This window comes from Cygnus atratus, chromosome 2 (genome assembly GCF_013377495.2).
Source record: "Cygnus atratus isolate AKBS03 ecotype Queensland, Australia chromosome 2, CAtr_DNAZoo_HiC_assembly, whole genome shotgun sequence".
NCBI lineage: Eukaryota > Metazoa > Chordata > Aves > Anseriformes > Anatidae > Cygnus > Cygnus atratus.
Window position 1 is genome coordinate 8281314 of NC_066363.1, and position 15122 is coordinate 8296435.

General features: G+C 37.5%; 1 protein-coding gene across 1 annotated transcript in view; it reads left to right on the forward strand.

Moving 5' to 3' along the window:
- DPP6 (dipeptidyl peptidase like 6) overlaps positions 1 to 15122 on the forward strand; it is a 408025-nt gene that overhangs the window by 272702 nt on the left and 120201 nt on the right. The window contains exon 5 of the mRNA XM_035554362.2: positions 507 to 581. Within this exon, the coding sequence (XP_035410255.1) occupies positions 507 to 581 (75 nt within the window). The remainder of the gene's footprint in view (positions 1 to 506; positions 582 to 15122) is intronic.

Consider the following 15122-nt stretch of genomic DNA (forward strand, 5'->3'; position numbering starts at 1 on the left):
TGATCACCACAGCATCTTAAAGACTTTCTTGACTGGGGAAAACAGGATAGGATTCCCCAGGGTCTTAACCGGTACAGGCAATGGTGTCCCTTTACTAATAATTTGCTCCTGAAGGTATTTACTTTGTTACCTCCAGCTCTTTGGCCAGTGACTGTGGGGAATGAGAAAGAATGAATAAGTAGTTATTTATCACAATTTCCCACTACTGCTGCCTACCAAACACTGTGCAGTAGATTTGTAAGGAAAATTCTGCCTGAGCTAGCTGCCTGGTCTGGGGCACAGTGTAGTTATACCTTTTCTTATGGGACCATATATTTGTCCAAATAACACATCTGTTTTTTGAACAGAGATGCAAAATGTTAGTTTTCAAGACACTTATTCTGACAATATTCTTCATCTTTAGAAAGATGGTCATAATAATTAGTTCTAGATGTTATTGGCTTGAAAATGGATTAAAAAAATATATATATATATTTATTTATTTTAATATCTGATTTATTTTCTAGGTCTCCTTAAAGGCTGTTCGATATGAAGTGTCACCTGACCGGGAATATGCACTTTTTGCTTTTAATGTTGAACCAGTAAGTAAATAGATTTGATTTCAGAATACACAACTAGTGGTGGACTTTTTTTTTTTTTCCAGTTCTATGCCAATAAGATACTATTTTAAATTAATTGCTTCCAATGAAACAAAGAAAGAAAACCCCTCACTTGAATATTCTGAAAGCATGTCACACTGCCATCTAGTAGAGAAGAAAGGTATAAATTACAGCATAGAGGAAATAGTGTCATTGACAGAATTTTATAGGCTTTGGGAGGGGGATTGTAAGGACATGTCTTTGCTACAAGGATTTCTATTCCTCTTCTGTGTAATTTTTTTTCCATGGTGCCTTTTTCAGTCACACTATAAATTTCTTCCCAAGAACAAAAAGCAACTGTCAGTGTCTCCCACAACTGAAATAATACATTAATTATGGTGTCACCGTTCCCAGTGCTGCAGTTAGGGTTGAGCTATCACTTTCATTATAAATCCTTTTCTTCAGAGGTTTTGGTATAAATCATTTGTAAGAAATCACCACTGGGTTACTTCTAAGTTTTAGATTAGAGTGATTTTTTTTTACCAAACTTCAAAAGAGAAAAGTGTAACGAGTCCTTTTTAAATGCCCAAAGAACCAGACACAAGGGAAGCAGTTCTTGGGCATGAATAATATTTACTTTCTTTTAAATTTTTTCTGGTATACGATCTGAAAAGTTTGAATGATGGCTATGCTGTACTACTTGGATAAACTATAAGCTCCATACATTTTGTTTCCATAATTTAGGATTGCACCAATTCCTCAAAATGAAAATAATTAATTCACTAGCAACTGCAAGTCCTTTTCTATACAATAGATCTAGTTTGGGCTGCTAACCAAGGGAAATTTGTTGGTCCTTGAGGTAGCAGAGTTTGTGGCTCTTGCTCATCTGATTTCTCTGCTGTCATCTTTGGAGTTATTCCTGACTCACAGTGTAAAAGTCAGGAGAACCATGCCTGGTGCTAGAAAAAGGTCAGATAAAACTGTGTTGGAAACTTTAGGGATAATTCATAAAGGCTTTTTTTTTTTTTTTTTTTTTTTGGAGGGGTGGGTAAGGGGAGATCTTTGCTGGTGCAATGTCACTTCCTCAGAGATTAACAGATTTCTCAAAAGAGTTGGATGTGGAAATATTAAGTTAAACCTAAATACTCCAACCTTTTTCCACCACTGGGGATTTTGCAGCCCAGACTTCACACTCAACATGCAGAGAAATGCCTGAGGCAGGCAGGGGAGGAGGTGGAGGATGGGAATGGAAAGAGCTGGATGCATTTCTTCCATGTCCCTCGCCACATCTCAGTGCTTGCAGATTGGTGTTTTTGGGATGCAGACGAAACATGGGGTTTGCAGTGCTGAAGGTTCCAGGGAGGCGAGGCGAGGCGAGGCAAGGCGAGGCGAGGCCAGGCCAGGCGAGGCGAGGAGAGGAGCAGCACACAGCTGCCTGTTACCTTCCCCACACCAACTCTTCCTCCAGAAAGGAAAACCCAAGGTGGAAAGCTGGAAATGGAACCTCTGGGAAGATATCAGGACATGACTAGATGCATATTCAGTGTAAGAGAGCACTGCATATTGCTCAAAGATTCATATATGAGATTATGATACCAAGAGTTCCTGAAATGGTTTTCTGAAACAAAATTAAACTTAAAAAAAACTTTTTTTTTCTTTTTCTTTAAGATCCATGTTTATAAAAGATATAAACTTTGTTTTTGAAAAAAGTATACCAATAGAGGGATAGTAAGATTCACTCCTGAGTATTGCATCCTTAAGCCATGCTGGGTAGCATTTTGTTTATTAAAGTGGCAATAACTGCTAAATTACTTATTCAGCTCTCTTCTTCCTTGATATAAAGACTGTGGCTACAAATAAGTGAGCGTTAGTTAGTTTTTCATATTTTCTATCTCTGAAACTGTATTCTTGGCCAAAATTCAAATTACACTGTTTTCAGCAATGCAAGAAATTGATTAGCAAAGCCTTGGGCAGTTGTCCTTGTTGCAAAGTCAAAAGGAAATTTCAGGAAATAAGTTGTCAAAAGATGTTTGTTTAAAGTTTAATTCTACACATGCAGTCAAAAAAAAGAAATTTCTTGAACCTATTGTGTATGTTTTTTATAGGTGTCAGAATGTATTGCTTTTTTTTTTTTTTCCAGTTAAAGGTGTAATGTGCTACCTTTTAGATGTTTCTGAGAGTAGATGTTTTCATTATTTTTACACAATACACTTGTGCTGCATTTACATATGTGTATAGTATCTTAATATATATCATATGAGGTAATCATTTATCAGAATTATAATATAAATGGATTCAACCTCCATTCTTAATACCTGCTAGGAGTGAAAATCAAAATAGAAAAGCATCATGTGTCACTAAAATGAGGGGAGTTATTTTTAAGAAAAACACTACAAACAAAGTAATTTCATGGAAGTAATGGCTTTCTGCTAGCGTTTGGCTGTTTATTTGCACAGGAACATCTCTGCTCAGTGTTGGGTCTGGGTGAAGGCACTGACGCACACATTACAGCCCTGAACAGGCAGACACGTCCTGCAAAGATATTGAGGCAAACGGTGTGTGTTTTCCTGTTGTATCACTTCATCACCTTGGAGGATGATGAATTAAAGTGTGCTCCTTATATATATTTCTCCCACGAAGCCTGGCAGGCAGTTGTGGGGCTGCTGTGGGTGCAGCATGGCCAGTCAGGCTGCCAGCTTTCCTTCTGAACTCATTTGTGTAGTGCTTCTATTTCCAGAACTTTAATCTTTCAGGCAGTAATATTCTGCATAAGCCTTGTGCTAATAGGGAGCTTTTCCCACCTTAACCACAGAAGGTACATTTTTTTCTCTAGAAAGGTCATAGAGAAGATGCCAGGCTTCTTTGCCTTTAAAATATTTTTGTAACATTTCTATTGTTTGTCTGTTTTTATTTCCTCATACTAAAGAAAGCTCCAGCCTGCAAGTGAAACAGCAGAGTGAAGTTTTGGGAAAGAACTGGGGGGTAAATACCCCTATAGGGAAACTTCGATTTCAGATTGTCCTTCACTGAAACATGCATATGGAACTCTCACCCTTAGACCTCAATAACCCCAAAACTCAGGCAAATCAAGGTTCAGCCAAAGCTGACTTTCTGTGACTTGGAGAGTTGAGGGGTTACAATAACAAGGATTAAAAAAAAAAACTATCGGCTTGGGTAGATTACTGTGGTAGTCGAATAGAGGAGTTTGTGTAATGGTGATAGAAGAAGCAGAGGAAAGTAAATGAGAAGAAAAGTGATTTCCTTGAGTGACGTGGCTAGACATTAAATAGAGAATATTTAATTGCCTTTATTATGAATAGCTGTCATTGTAATGCAAGAGAGGATATAAAGTGGTCCAATTCTTCTTAAAGCTTTGTTTCTTCTTTTCCAATTTACCAGTTCATTACTGTGTGTGAGCTAGTTAAGAGCAATTACATACAGGAAATCCTGGCTGATTAATACGGACCAAACTGTTAAGTCTTCTGAACAACGGTTAGGGCTTAGAGACTTTTATAGCTGATACAACAGAGCCTATTACCTATTTTGTAGTTAAATTAATGAATTTTTTATAATGCTGAAAGCTGCAAAGAATTAATCATCATTGTAATTAAAGGAGGTCCAAATACTTTTTTTTTTTTTAAGTAGTTTCTGTGGTGACTTTAGTACTTCTTTCCATCCTGCTTGTTGCCATAGATGTCACGATGTTTTACAAATGGTTGTTTGTGGTGTGTTTTGGTTAATGCTTCAGACAGAGAGCTTGAGAGTTCATTGTGGCCTTCCTGAGCTAGAGGCAGAAACCTCAGTGGCTTCCGAGCTAGAAGCATAAAATCTCAACAGGGATTTAAGCAACAACTGAGTTTTGTTTCATTAAAGAGGTCTTTTCTTGGGCTATAGAATTTGCATGGGTTTGGAGAGAGCAACTGAGAAGCTGGAGAAGTGGCACCAAGGAGGCCTCAGAAGGCCCACTCCAAATGCTGGACAGTGTATTGAAGCATGAATGAACTAGAAAGGGGTTATTTTTCCAAAGCAGCCTATCATTACTGTTGTTGTATTTTTTTACTATTTGTCCAAGTCTGGTTGTTATGTAGAATGAACAGGTTTTGCGCTTGTGGCTCCAATTACAACCTCATAACTGCTTTAATTAGGCATGTAAAAATTAAGATAATATAATGCTTGTTATCTCCAAAACACTAATGGGTATAAATATTAATGAATTCTCATAACATCCTTTTGAGCTAGGTGAACACTATTATTATGATAAATATGCCTCTGAAAATTAGACACTGTCATAGTTATTATAAGTAATACTGCTAATATTTTAGCTATGTTATTTATTACTTAATTGAAACAGATTTACCAGTGCTAGAAATAGTTTTGAATAAACCTGTTTTCTTTTGGTGGCAATAAATATATTTTAATTTTCCTTTTTTGCATTCCCACCCAACTTTGTTTTCAGGAACAGTGATAATGTATAGTAAAGTGAAAAAAGTAAGGATATTTGTTCCATAAAATCAAGTTACCCATTTCAGTGATTTGTTTAATTTTTGGCTCTTGTAAACCAGTAGAATTTTCAAGTGGAGCACTTGAACCACATAGACTCATCCATATGGAACCACATAGACTCATCGAATCTATTATGATTTGCTAAATCTTGGGTATTTTTCTTAAAAATAACATCTTCAACTGCTTCCTATAGAATAGACATTCCTCGTATCTTTGAGGTAATAGTTAATATTTCAGTGAAATTCTCATAACTTCTGAAATTGCACCATTTTTCTGATCATGCCTACAGGAGTTTTTAGCCAGGTGATTCTGGAGAGCCAGGGGAGAAAGTGAGGTCCTTCTGTTTTCTGAATCACCTTACATTCTTAGGTCCTGTTTTGAGGCACATTATTTCAATAGTCAAGATTATCAGAGTAAATATCTTTGTTTAATAATATACTTTTTATCCTGTTTGTAGTGATAATGATAAGAAGTGCTCCAGTTCCATTTACATAACAAAAGCTAAGACTTGTGTGTCCAGAAGTATTGTATTAACAAGAAAGTACCAAGAACACAGATGAGGTTAATTTTCTGGGTAACAGTTTACTTTGTATTCGAAGCCGAAGTAGTTGCTATTATTTGAGAAAGTCTAGTGGCAATCGTTTATTTTAAAAGGAGAATGTGTTGTGATTTTTTTTTTTAATTATGAATCCAGTCTTTTTAAAATAACCTTTGTGACAGACGGCTTATCTTTTCAAATCTCAAACCCACCATGAATAAATTCACTAATCTGGCATTTTCAATGTGGGCTGAATAGCAATAAGATAGACAAAAGCAAATTTTCAAAGGCATCAGAGAAGGTTGGTTCAGGACTGTTTCTACACTTACATTCACTTTTTGGCACCATCAGAGCTAGACAACTGCAGCCCACCTGGGGCATCTACTCTTCACAGTCACCTTGGATTATATAAACCACAGCTGGTAATAAACAAAATCTGAGCAACTGGGAGATCTTCCTAGGTTTGCATCTCTGTTCAGGCAGAAGTAGCAGTATCTCTGTCAGCCATAGTGATGTACTGAGTTCTGTTGTATGTTGGTATCAGTAATTGGTTCAGCCTAATTAATATTTGATATCTACTGTGGCAGAAAGAGACAGGGAAGTTTGCCACACAACTCTGGAGGGATTTATGGGTTTTCAAAACTCTATTAGGGAATTGCGCAAACAGTGTCTGCTCAGGTGTCCTCATTTGTGCTTTCAGCTGCAGAACCCTTGCAATCAAGAATCCTTTTTTCTGCCGCACATACTTCAAAAATTAAAAATTCTCACTATGGGAGGGTGGATAGCCATTTTAATTGAGTAAACATGCTAACAGGTGGTGGGAATATTTGTTCTTACTGTTCACTGGTGATCGCTCTTTCCAATTTCTCATACATAGTGTGTTTGGAATAGAAATTTTTGGATGCAGGCACAGGACAGTGAAGCACCTATTAGTGGCAAGTTTAACCCTTTAACTAGAACATTTCATGTTAGTAATGTTAGCACCAATTTTGGACTAACACAGAGGAAGAACAGGTCAAACCTATTCCTTTTAAAATTTATTTTGGAGGAGCCTCATGGTTTGTTTCAAATCCCTGCAAACTCCAGCAGAAAATGTGCTCCTTTATGTAGTCTACATGCTCTAACAAACAGTCCTTCTGCTTTGATGTGGCTTAGTTTAATTAAAGAAAAGAATTCCAGCTAAAACAAGGCGGTAGATTGGGGTTGGGCACTCATACATGAGCTGCAGGAACATTTTTGTAGTTGAGTTCCTTGCACAGTTGGGATAAGTGGATCCCAGTTTAAATTAAGAGACTGTAATTGTGAAAGAGACATTGGGTGGGTGAAGGATTCCTGTGTTTTTTATCCAGGGGGAAATAAAAATGTTTTCACCACTTAAATATAGGACTGGGTGCTCACCACAGCATCATGTCTTTAGCAGGTGTTGGAGGAGCAGAATTGTCTCAACACTGAAGGACTTGGTGGGGTCCCTGTGATTATTGTGGATAGTCATCATGGTTACTTGTGGCCTTGCAGTCCTTTCCTGGAGCACAAAACTAAACCACATTGGGATCCCAGTTTTTTAGCTGTCTTTCCCCATTATTGGAGGGTATTTTCAGCTGGAAGTTGTTACATACGAAATGATCATCTAAATGCTTCCATAATATATGATACGATGTTTGCCATAAATTACAGGCAAAGCTCTGCCCAACAGGTACAATCCCCAGCCCCAAACATTCCAGTTTTGTTAATGCACGCTCCCTGTATAGCAGGGGTTCAATAAAAATGCACCAAATCTCAGTTTCTTACTGTGTCTCTATTCTAAGCACTGTTGTTTAATGTGATTATTGGAACAATATACTAACTGCAAGGAATGGAGAGCACTAAAACTTGAGTATGCTGACTTCAGCTGCTCTGCCATGCCTGTAATTAGAGCTTTAACTTTGTCCTACTAAAAACAAAGGATTAAACTCTTGCTGCTCTTCCAACAATATACATAAATGGAGTTAGGACTAAATTTTAAGCCTCTTGGTTTGTGATGGGAGACTTCAATACAAATTGCACAGATGTGACTGAGCAGGAAATAATACTTCAAACTAAGCCAGACAGTCTTGGTCATGTAGCAGAGGCCAACAAACTGTATCCTACATTTATTCACAGACACAGATATACATCAGTGAACTGAAAAGCAAATCCACAGGTCCAGGGAAGAGTAGAGTAATATCGAAAGTCAGAAATAATTAGCCTGTCATGCAAGAGGACATAGGTATATTATGTATCTGTATCAGCTATCAGCAGTCTCCCTCTGTAAATATTTTCTTTAGCAAATGAGATTTTCATCAAACAGAGAAGAGAAAATAAAAAGACTCAGGGCAAAACACTATGATACAAAAACAACTTTCTTTTTTTTCTTGGATAATATTACATTTTTCATGCTACTTCCTTTTCTGAAAGTATAGATGATCTAACTTGAACAGACAGACTGATAGAGATTAATGTTCTAACAAAACTCACAAAACATCTTTAAGAAAAAAAAGTCCTGAAATTTATTTTTGAATAAAACATATGTAAGGTAATTGTGCAAGGTCAAAATATCTGATAATCAAAAACAGATAGAAAGTCAAGAGTAGAACCACTACAGTTTCCTTTCTTGCACTTCTATGGAAATCCATCTTAGTAAAGCACAGGGGAACCTTCTATGATTTAACAAGAATGACATAAATGCAGCTGTGCAGAAATCACAGGGAAAATAAAATAAAAATAAATTATATATATATATATAAGAACTTAGTAAAAAACTAGGTTCCCTGTAACATACAGGAGCTTCAGAATTACATGATAGCTAAGTTCCTATTCTTAGTGTAATTTTGCCTCCTAATTTTTCAGAAACAATAAAAATCACATTTTATGTTGCAATGTGATAGGTATAGACAGTTGTTTTAAAATGTTAAAGAAGGAAATATGTTAAGAATAAAGTACAAAATAGGAATATGGTGCTGATTCAAATGACATTTGAAAGAAAAAAATCAGAAAATATTTAATTCTGGTGTCTACACAGAAACATAGGAAACAGTCCCTGCCTGCAGGAGTTTATAATCTAATTCTTCTGATTTCCACTCTCTTTTATTTATTTATTTATTTTAAATCACTGGAATATGAAGAAAATATATTTAGTGCCCTCTTCTGGAAAAAAAATCTTTCTATGCAGAGCACCCCAATGAAGTTCCTGTACTCAGAAATGCAAATCTTCTGATGCAAATGTTCGCCTTTTTAGCTGTTACATGCCTCAATCCAGGGAGTGTGCAGCTCTGTGTTTACCCTGAACAAGTGCCTTTTATCTCTTTTACTGCCTGGAGAACTCTTTTTTTTTCAGGACTATGTTAAAACCAATAATTATCATTCCTCCTTGGGCAGCTAACGACCCAGATTTGAAACTGGGATCTTCTATTCAATTTTATTCTATTCTGTTCAAAAAAAAAAAAAAAAAAAAAAAAAAAAAAAGGAAACCACAACCTTACACTTTCTTAGAAAGGGAAATGAATCATAGGGCATTATTCAAGTCTTTAAAGTCAAGAGTCTTCAGATTTTTGTGTGCGAGTGTGGAAGAGTATCAGTATTGCTGTGAAGGGATGTGCGGCATGCAGGGGATGGGGGATGCTCTGTGTTTCTTCCTGCCTGGTTTGCTTTCCCCTCACTTTGTGAAGAGATGCCCACCATCACCACTGTCCTTTGACCCCTCAGAAGATGTCTGCAGAGGCACAAGGATGACACACAAAATGCCCTGCTGTTAGGGGTCTCTTTTGTAATTTCAGTTGATATTTTCCTTATCTCAGAAAATAGAAATGTTGCCTCCAGTGAATTAGATCCACACACGCATCAAGATACAGCTCAGAGTCTTTTGATATCATGTGGAACTGGAAAAGGAATCTTTCACTGAACAGAGAGCATTTTGGGAGCAAGGTGCTTGGCATATATCTGGAGGCTTTCATTCTCCTTTCACATCCACTTCCGTGCTCTTTCACTTCTACTCTCTAGCTCCTTTTGAAGGTCTCATCTTTCCCGTCTTGGATTCCTTTCTTTGAGTATTCTAAGAGTGCCCTGAGCCTATGAACATCACAAAAGATTTCAGTGACAGTGCTAACTTCTTTGTAGTATTCACCCTCGGAACTGCTATAGTAAAAAAAAGCAATTTTGATATGCTAAGAGTAAATTTTAATAAAAAGAACATATGCTGTAGTTCTATAGCTGATTTCTGCTGCTAAAGTGAATTATTTAAAAGTGAATAAATTAATTAGGTATACTAACCAATCAGCCCATTTTCATGGCTTGGTTCTCACATAATTGCTACAAAGCTGCACCACTTGAATTGTAAACACCACAGAAAGGAGGATTTTAGAATCTCCCCACATTCAGCCTGCCCAGCTCAAGAAACATTTCATTTAAAGAAGACAGTATCTAATGCTTCATTATAAGCATTGATTATTAAGCATTGATTTCTCGTGCTGTCCTTCAGCCCTCTCATTTATACTTTCAAAGTCAACCAAGGTGAGAGTCAATCGAGTGAATGTAGATGTGAACAAAGCAAACTCCTCATCTGTGTTCGCTTCCCTGGGCTGCATTTGTAACCAGGGTTCTCTAAGGTGCAGATCTGAGGCTAAAATGGACACCAAGGGCTGGTCAGAGGAATCATACCCCATGCATGCTTTCGACACCATTGTCTGGGAAAACGGTCTTGCTACATGGTGCTTAGGGACTTGGTTTAGTGGGTGATGTTGGTGGTAGGGGGCTGTTTGCACCAGATGATCTTGGAGGTCTTTTCCAACCTTAATGATTCTATGATTCTTTGATTTTATGATACATGACATTGTAGATGCAAAAAGAGTAAATGTAAAGAATGACTGGAGAAATCAAAGGCAGAGACATCTCTCAAGGAAGACAGCTGTGAAGACAGCAGCTCCAAGCTGCAAAGTGCAAGAGCCTGTGATTGCTTCGGGGAGGGATGACTATATCTATGCTACCTCTAGTCTTCCTTCTGAATCTGCATTGGGCTACTGTCAGAGTAACAGTGGTGAGCTGGATGGATTCTGGATCTGACCCAGTGCAGCTATTTTTGTATTCATAGATATTAGGTAATAATGAAAAGTTATTAGTTTCTGTTTTTTGTTATTGCTGGTTTTTTTTTTTGTTGTTTTGTTTTTACCTTTTCCTTGGATATATTGTAGAGTATGTTAGAATCACAACATTAACTTTGTACTCAATAATTTTACTCTCAAGTTTCTCAACAGGACTTCAAAGCAGGCAAGTGCAGTGCTTGGAGAATTTGCATCCAGTCTTACACTAAGGTTACTGTAGAGCAGGAGGGGAACCTGGGAGCTTATACCATGTGATGTGAATACCAACAGAAGTTTAAAAAAAATAAAAGATCAGTAACATAATGAGCACATTATTCAACCCTTACTCACAGTTCTTAATAACTTGATTGCAGACACTCCCCAGTAACCTGGGACAGAGCAGCAATAAGTGCACAAATGCTGGTGCAAAAAAAGCTTCAGAGTGCTTTGTAGCTGCCATTTTATTTACGATTAAAAAACGGAACAGTCGTCCTTTAAGCCAGTGCTTGCTCATGCTGCTGGTGCCAGTGGAGTGCTGTGAGGGACAGGTGGCTCGGGAGCAAAAGGAGGCTTTTGTAATTGCTTGGCAGGGCAGAGCTGTATTAGAGTGCAGCAGCAGTTGGCAGATTGGATTAACGTTCTCCTAGGGGCAAGATCTGGCACATGAGCTGTATGTTAATACCTGTAGCCTAAGTTGATTCTGGAGCAGCATTTGTAACAAAAAGAACATCCGCTTTACCTTCACCATGTCACAAAGGCATAAATCCTAACACTGGCATCAAAATTCTCTTTTGACATCATCAGTAGAATAAGGCTCTCAAACGTGTAATTTGGAAACATATCTTTTAATAAAGAATTATTATCATGAAACGACTGAGATAGATAATCAGTTTGTTGAACATGAAGTAGCAGCACTACCTTACAGCACTCTAGTCCATCTATTACTGTATCGCATGCAGCCATCACACTTTATTTGTGGTTATCTTACAAACTAGAGGAGACATTATTTGTAAAGGAGTAATTCTTTGGTTTAGCTGGTTTGGAGACCTTTGGAATGGTAACTAGAAAATCAGCTTCTAATGTCTGCACACCCCCCGGTATGTTTGTGGGAGAGATTTACATATTAACTGAGTGTGTTGCCTTCAGCATATGACCCTATTACAAATGGCTTGAATTTGTGTTAAAAATGCTTCTAAAAAGCAAGACCCTGTGGCATGAATATGCCATCCTTTCCCAATGTCACCTTGTTGCGAGATTGATTCTGCTCCAAGGAAGCTTCTCCAGCATGGGTGGCACGAGGGCTGGCCATCCACAGCACCGCCTGACTGGAGAGCTGCTCTGATCGTCCTCTGCACACCAAGGACGAGCTTATAGCCTCAGGCTCCTTCAGGCTCATATTGCAGTGATTTAATTTTCAGTTTCAGAGAAAATGGATTGAATTGCTGAAAAAATTAAAAAACAGAGTCATGCAAATATTTTTCCTGATGATTTTTATTCTGTTCTCCCACTCTCCATCCCTTGTACAGACTATTTCATTCTCTTCTTCCAAAGCAATTGCTAAAATTTCTTCCCAGTTCAGGAGATACTCAATTTCTGGTCCTTGATTTTATATGACATTGGGTAGCAGTGGAGGAGTCCCTTATTCACACTGATATAACTGATATGAGTTATATGAGGCGCTGACCTGTCTCCCTGAGACATTGGTTGCTTCATGTTGGCTGCATCATTTTGCCCAGGAGCAAGTATGTTGAACTCTTTGGCTGCTGCGTCAGGATCCTCTCCTTTCCAAAATAAGTGTTTTCCTTCCTTCTCTCAACAATAGCACATGTAATCCCCAGATATAGATCTTGATCCTTTTGCCTAAATGTTAATTTAAGTTGATTCCCATGGAGTACAGAAAAAATTATAACAAAGGCAACCAGTTGCCAAATGCTCTGCATCTCAATTAAGCCCTGAGACCCGTTCTTCTAATTGCCCTTCCTGCCTAAAACTATTTTCCCCATCTCTGCTCTTTCCTGAACTTACCAGACTACCCCAGCATAGCACAGCACTATTAGTACACACTGCTCAGGGCTGCAACCACTTTACTTGTGGGGCTGATTATCTGCCTGTGGTAAGAGCGTCCTAAATTGGGTGTTTGGGAACAGCTGGGGGTTGTTTGGCTGCCAGCTGAAATGATGCACAGGGAACACTCGACGATAGCATTTCATTATGGTTTTCCTAATTTATTAGAGGCACAAAGAGAAATGGGCAGTGCTCCTCAGAAGGCTGCAGTAACAAGCTGGCATATGGCATGAGACTATTAGAGGTACGTTACTTAGGAAAGTATAAAAGGATAATACAATGTAGAGGCAAAAGAGAGTTTGCTGCCTTGTATGAAAACAAAATAGGTCAGTATCGCAATGAATTTGAAAGGTGAGAATGTTGAAAAGACCTCAAATTATATGGCTTTTTTGATTTGGTAGGTTCTTACAAACAATCGAGCTTAGGGTACAAAATACTGGTATGGATTTTTTCTCTTTCCTTTTTTTTTTTTTTCATTACAGTGACACAAAAGAAATAGATATGGTTTTTCAGAGAGTCTAATTCCAGGTTGGTTACTATGGAGTGCTTATTAAGAATAAAATGGTGGTAATACTTTGCTAAAATATTGGGCTGGGGAGAATACTTACGGCCAATCTGTCTCCACAAACTAAAAATAAATAAATGAAAGACCATTACCTAACTGCCCACAAAATATGCCTCAAACAGAGATAGCTGCTTGTGCTCTAAATCACAGGTATGTAGGAGAATCAAGAAAAAATGTAATTTCACCTAAATATATCTCAGAAAGATGAGAAGTTAGACAAAGCATTACCAAGAAGTTACTGTTCAGCTACATGACTGGTTTTTTCATCCTTTTTGGAGGGTCAGTTCAAACTATTATGGGAAATGAAGAATTTATTCTCAACTGAATGGAATGGTTCATACCTTTTCAGGTTGTACAGACCCAATAAAACTGATAGCATCGTGAGAAATTTTGATGAAGGTAAATGATGACTCATATTTAGTCTTTGATGTTAACTTTTATCAAAAATACAGAAAATTCTCCAAGCAGGTAGAGTGACCTGCTTTGATTCTCCACAGAATACCATACAGAAGTATGGCAATGCAGTATTTTTAGTCAGACAATTATCCTTGTCTCTAATGGAAAATTTATATGAATGACATCTATTACCCTGGAAAAACAAGACAGTATTTGCTCGTTGATGAAGGACCGATAGAAAAATCAGTGTGACAGTGTAGCTTTGACTGTGGGTCATCCTTTACTGAGCATAGTACGTCCATGTAGTAGAAAGAAATGCAGCCTGTAGCTAACCTTTGCTTGTGGTTTTCCCTCTGAAATTTTTTTTTTGTCCCCTGTTCATGCCATTATTAGATAACAGGGTACCAAGCACTCATGCTGTTTGCCAGCATAGAGTTGCAACCCTCCTGCATTCTGCCTTCACTTTATTTTCTTTTCCCTCTTAATTTGTCACCTTCAGAATCTGATGAAATATCACAGATATTAAGGGATAATTCTTCCTTTACCTGCATATTTTACTTTACAGCATGAATTACAGTTTTATGGAGTGCCAAGATTGTTATGAAAGGTGTAGCATGTAACTATGTCACATGCTTGGGATTATTCAGTTGGACTGAATTCCATATGTGAATTTTGGGGGTTGTCTGCTCATAGCACAAGTAAGAAAATGGTCTACAGAATCTCTGTCCAGAAAACATTTTTTTGGAGACTCTTTGTGGGAAACCCTTTTAATGGATCTGGCAGTTCCTGTTTCACCAGCCACTTGCACTTTATTTTTACTATCTTACTGTAGTGCATGAAAAGGAATATATTATAAGGATAATTTGGATCTGATAAGAAACCTGAGGGGATCTACTATTTGGAGATATACTTTTTTGTTACAGAATAAAAAGCAGTTCCTTTTACCCAGATAACTACTGAGGGCTTTATGATTAATTATGTTGAAATGTTTTCTTGCTGTTCTCACACATCAGCCAACTATTGTACAGGGTGGTTTTGTTTTTTTTTTTTATGACTACTTGGAATGATCACTCTTGTTTGGGGATGCTGGGGTGACTTTTTGGATGTAATATCTGATTACTGAATATGAAGAAAACACAAAATAGTAGATATTTTGTATTAAGCCTTTCAACTGCTTTATAATGCAGCTTAAATTTTAACTTACTCTATGGCTGTTCCCTTTCAAACTCTAAATTTTATGGGATTATTTGTGAGTTTTCTAGGTAATAATTTAACCTAAATAATAATACTGCACGAAGGACCAGATGGCTCTATGGAGCCATTTAGAAAATGGACACAAAATATGTTTTATTCCTGTATTTATCAAGTAAGTAATAATTGGGGAGTCA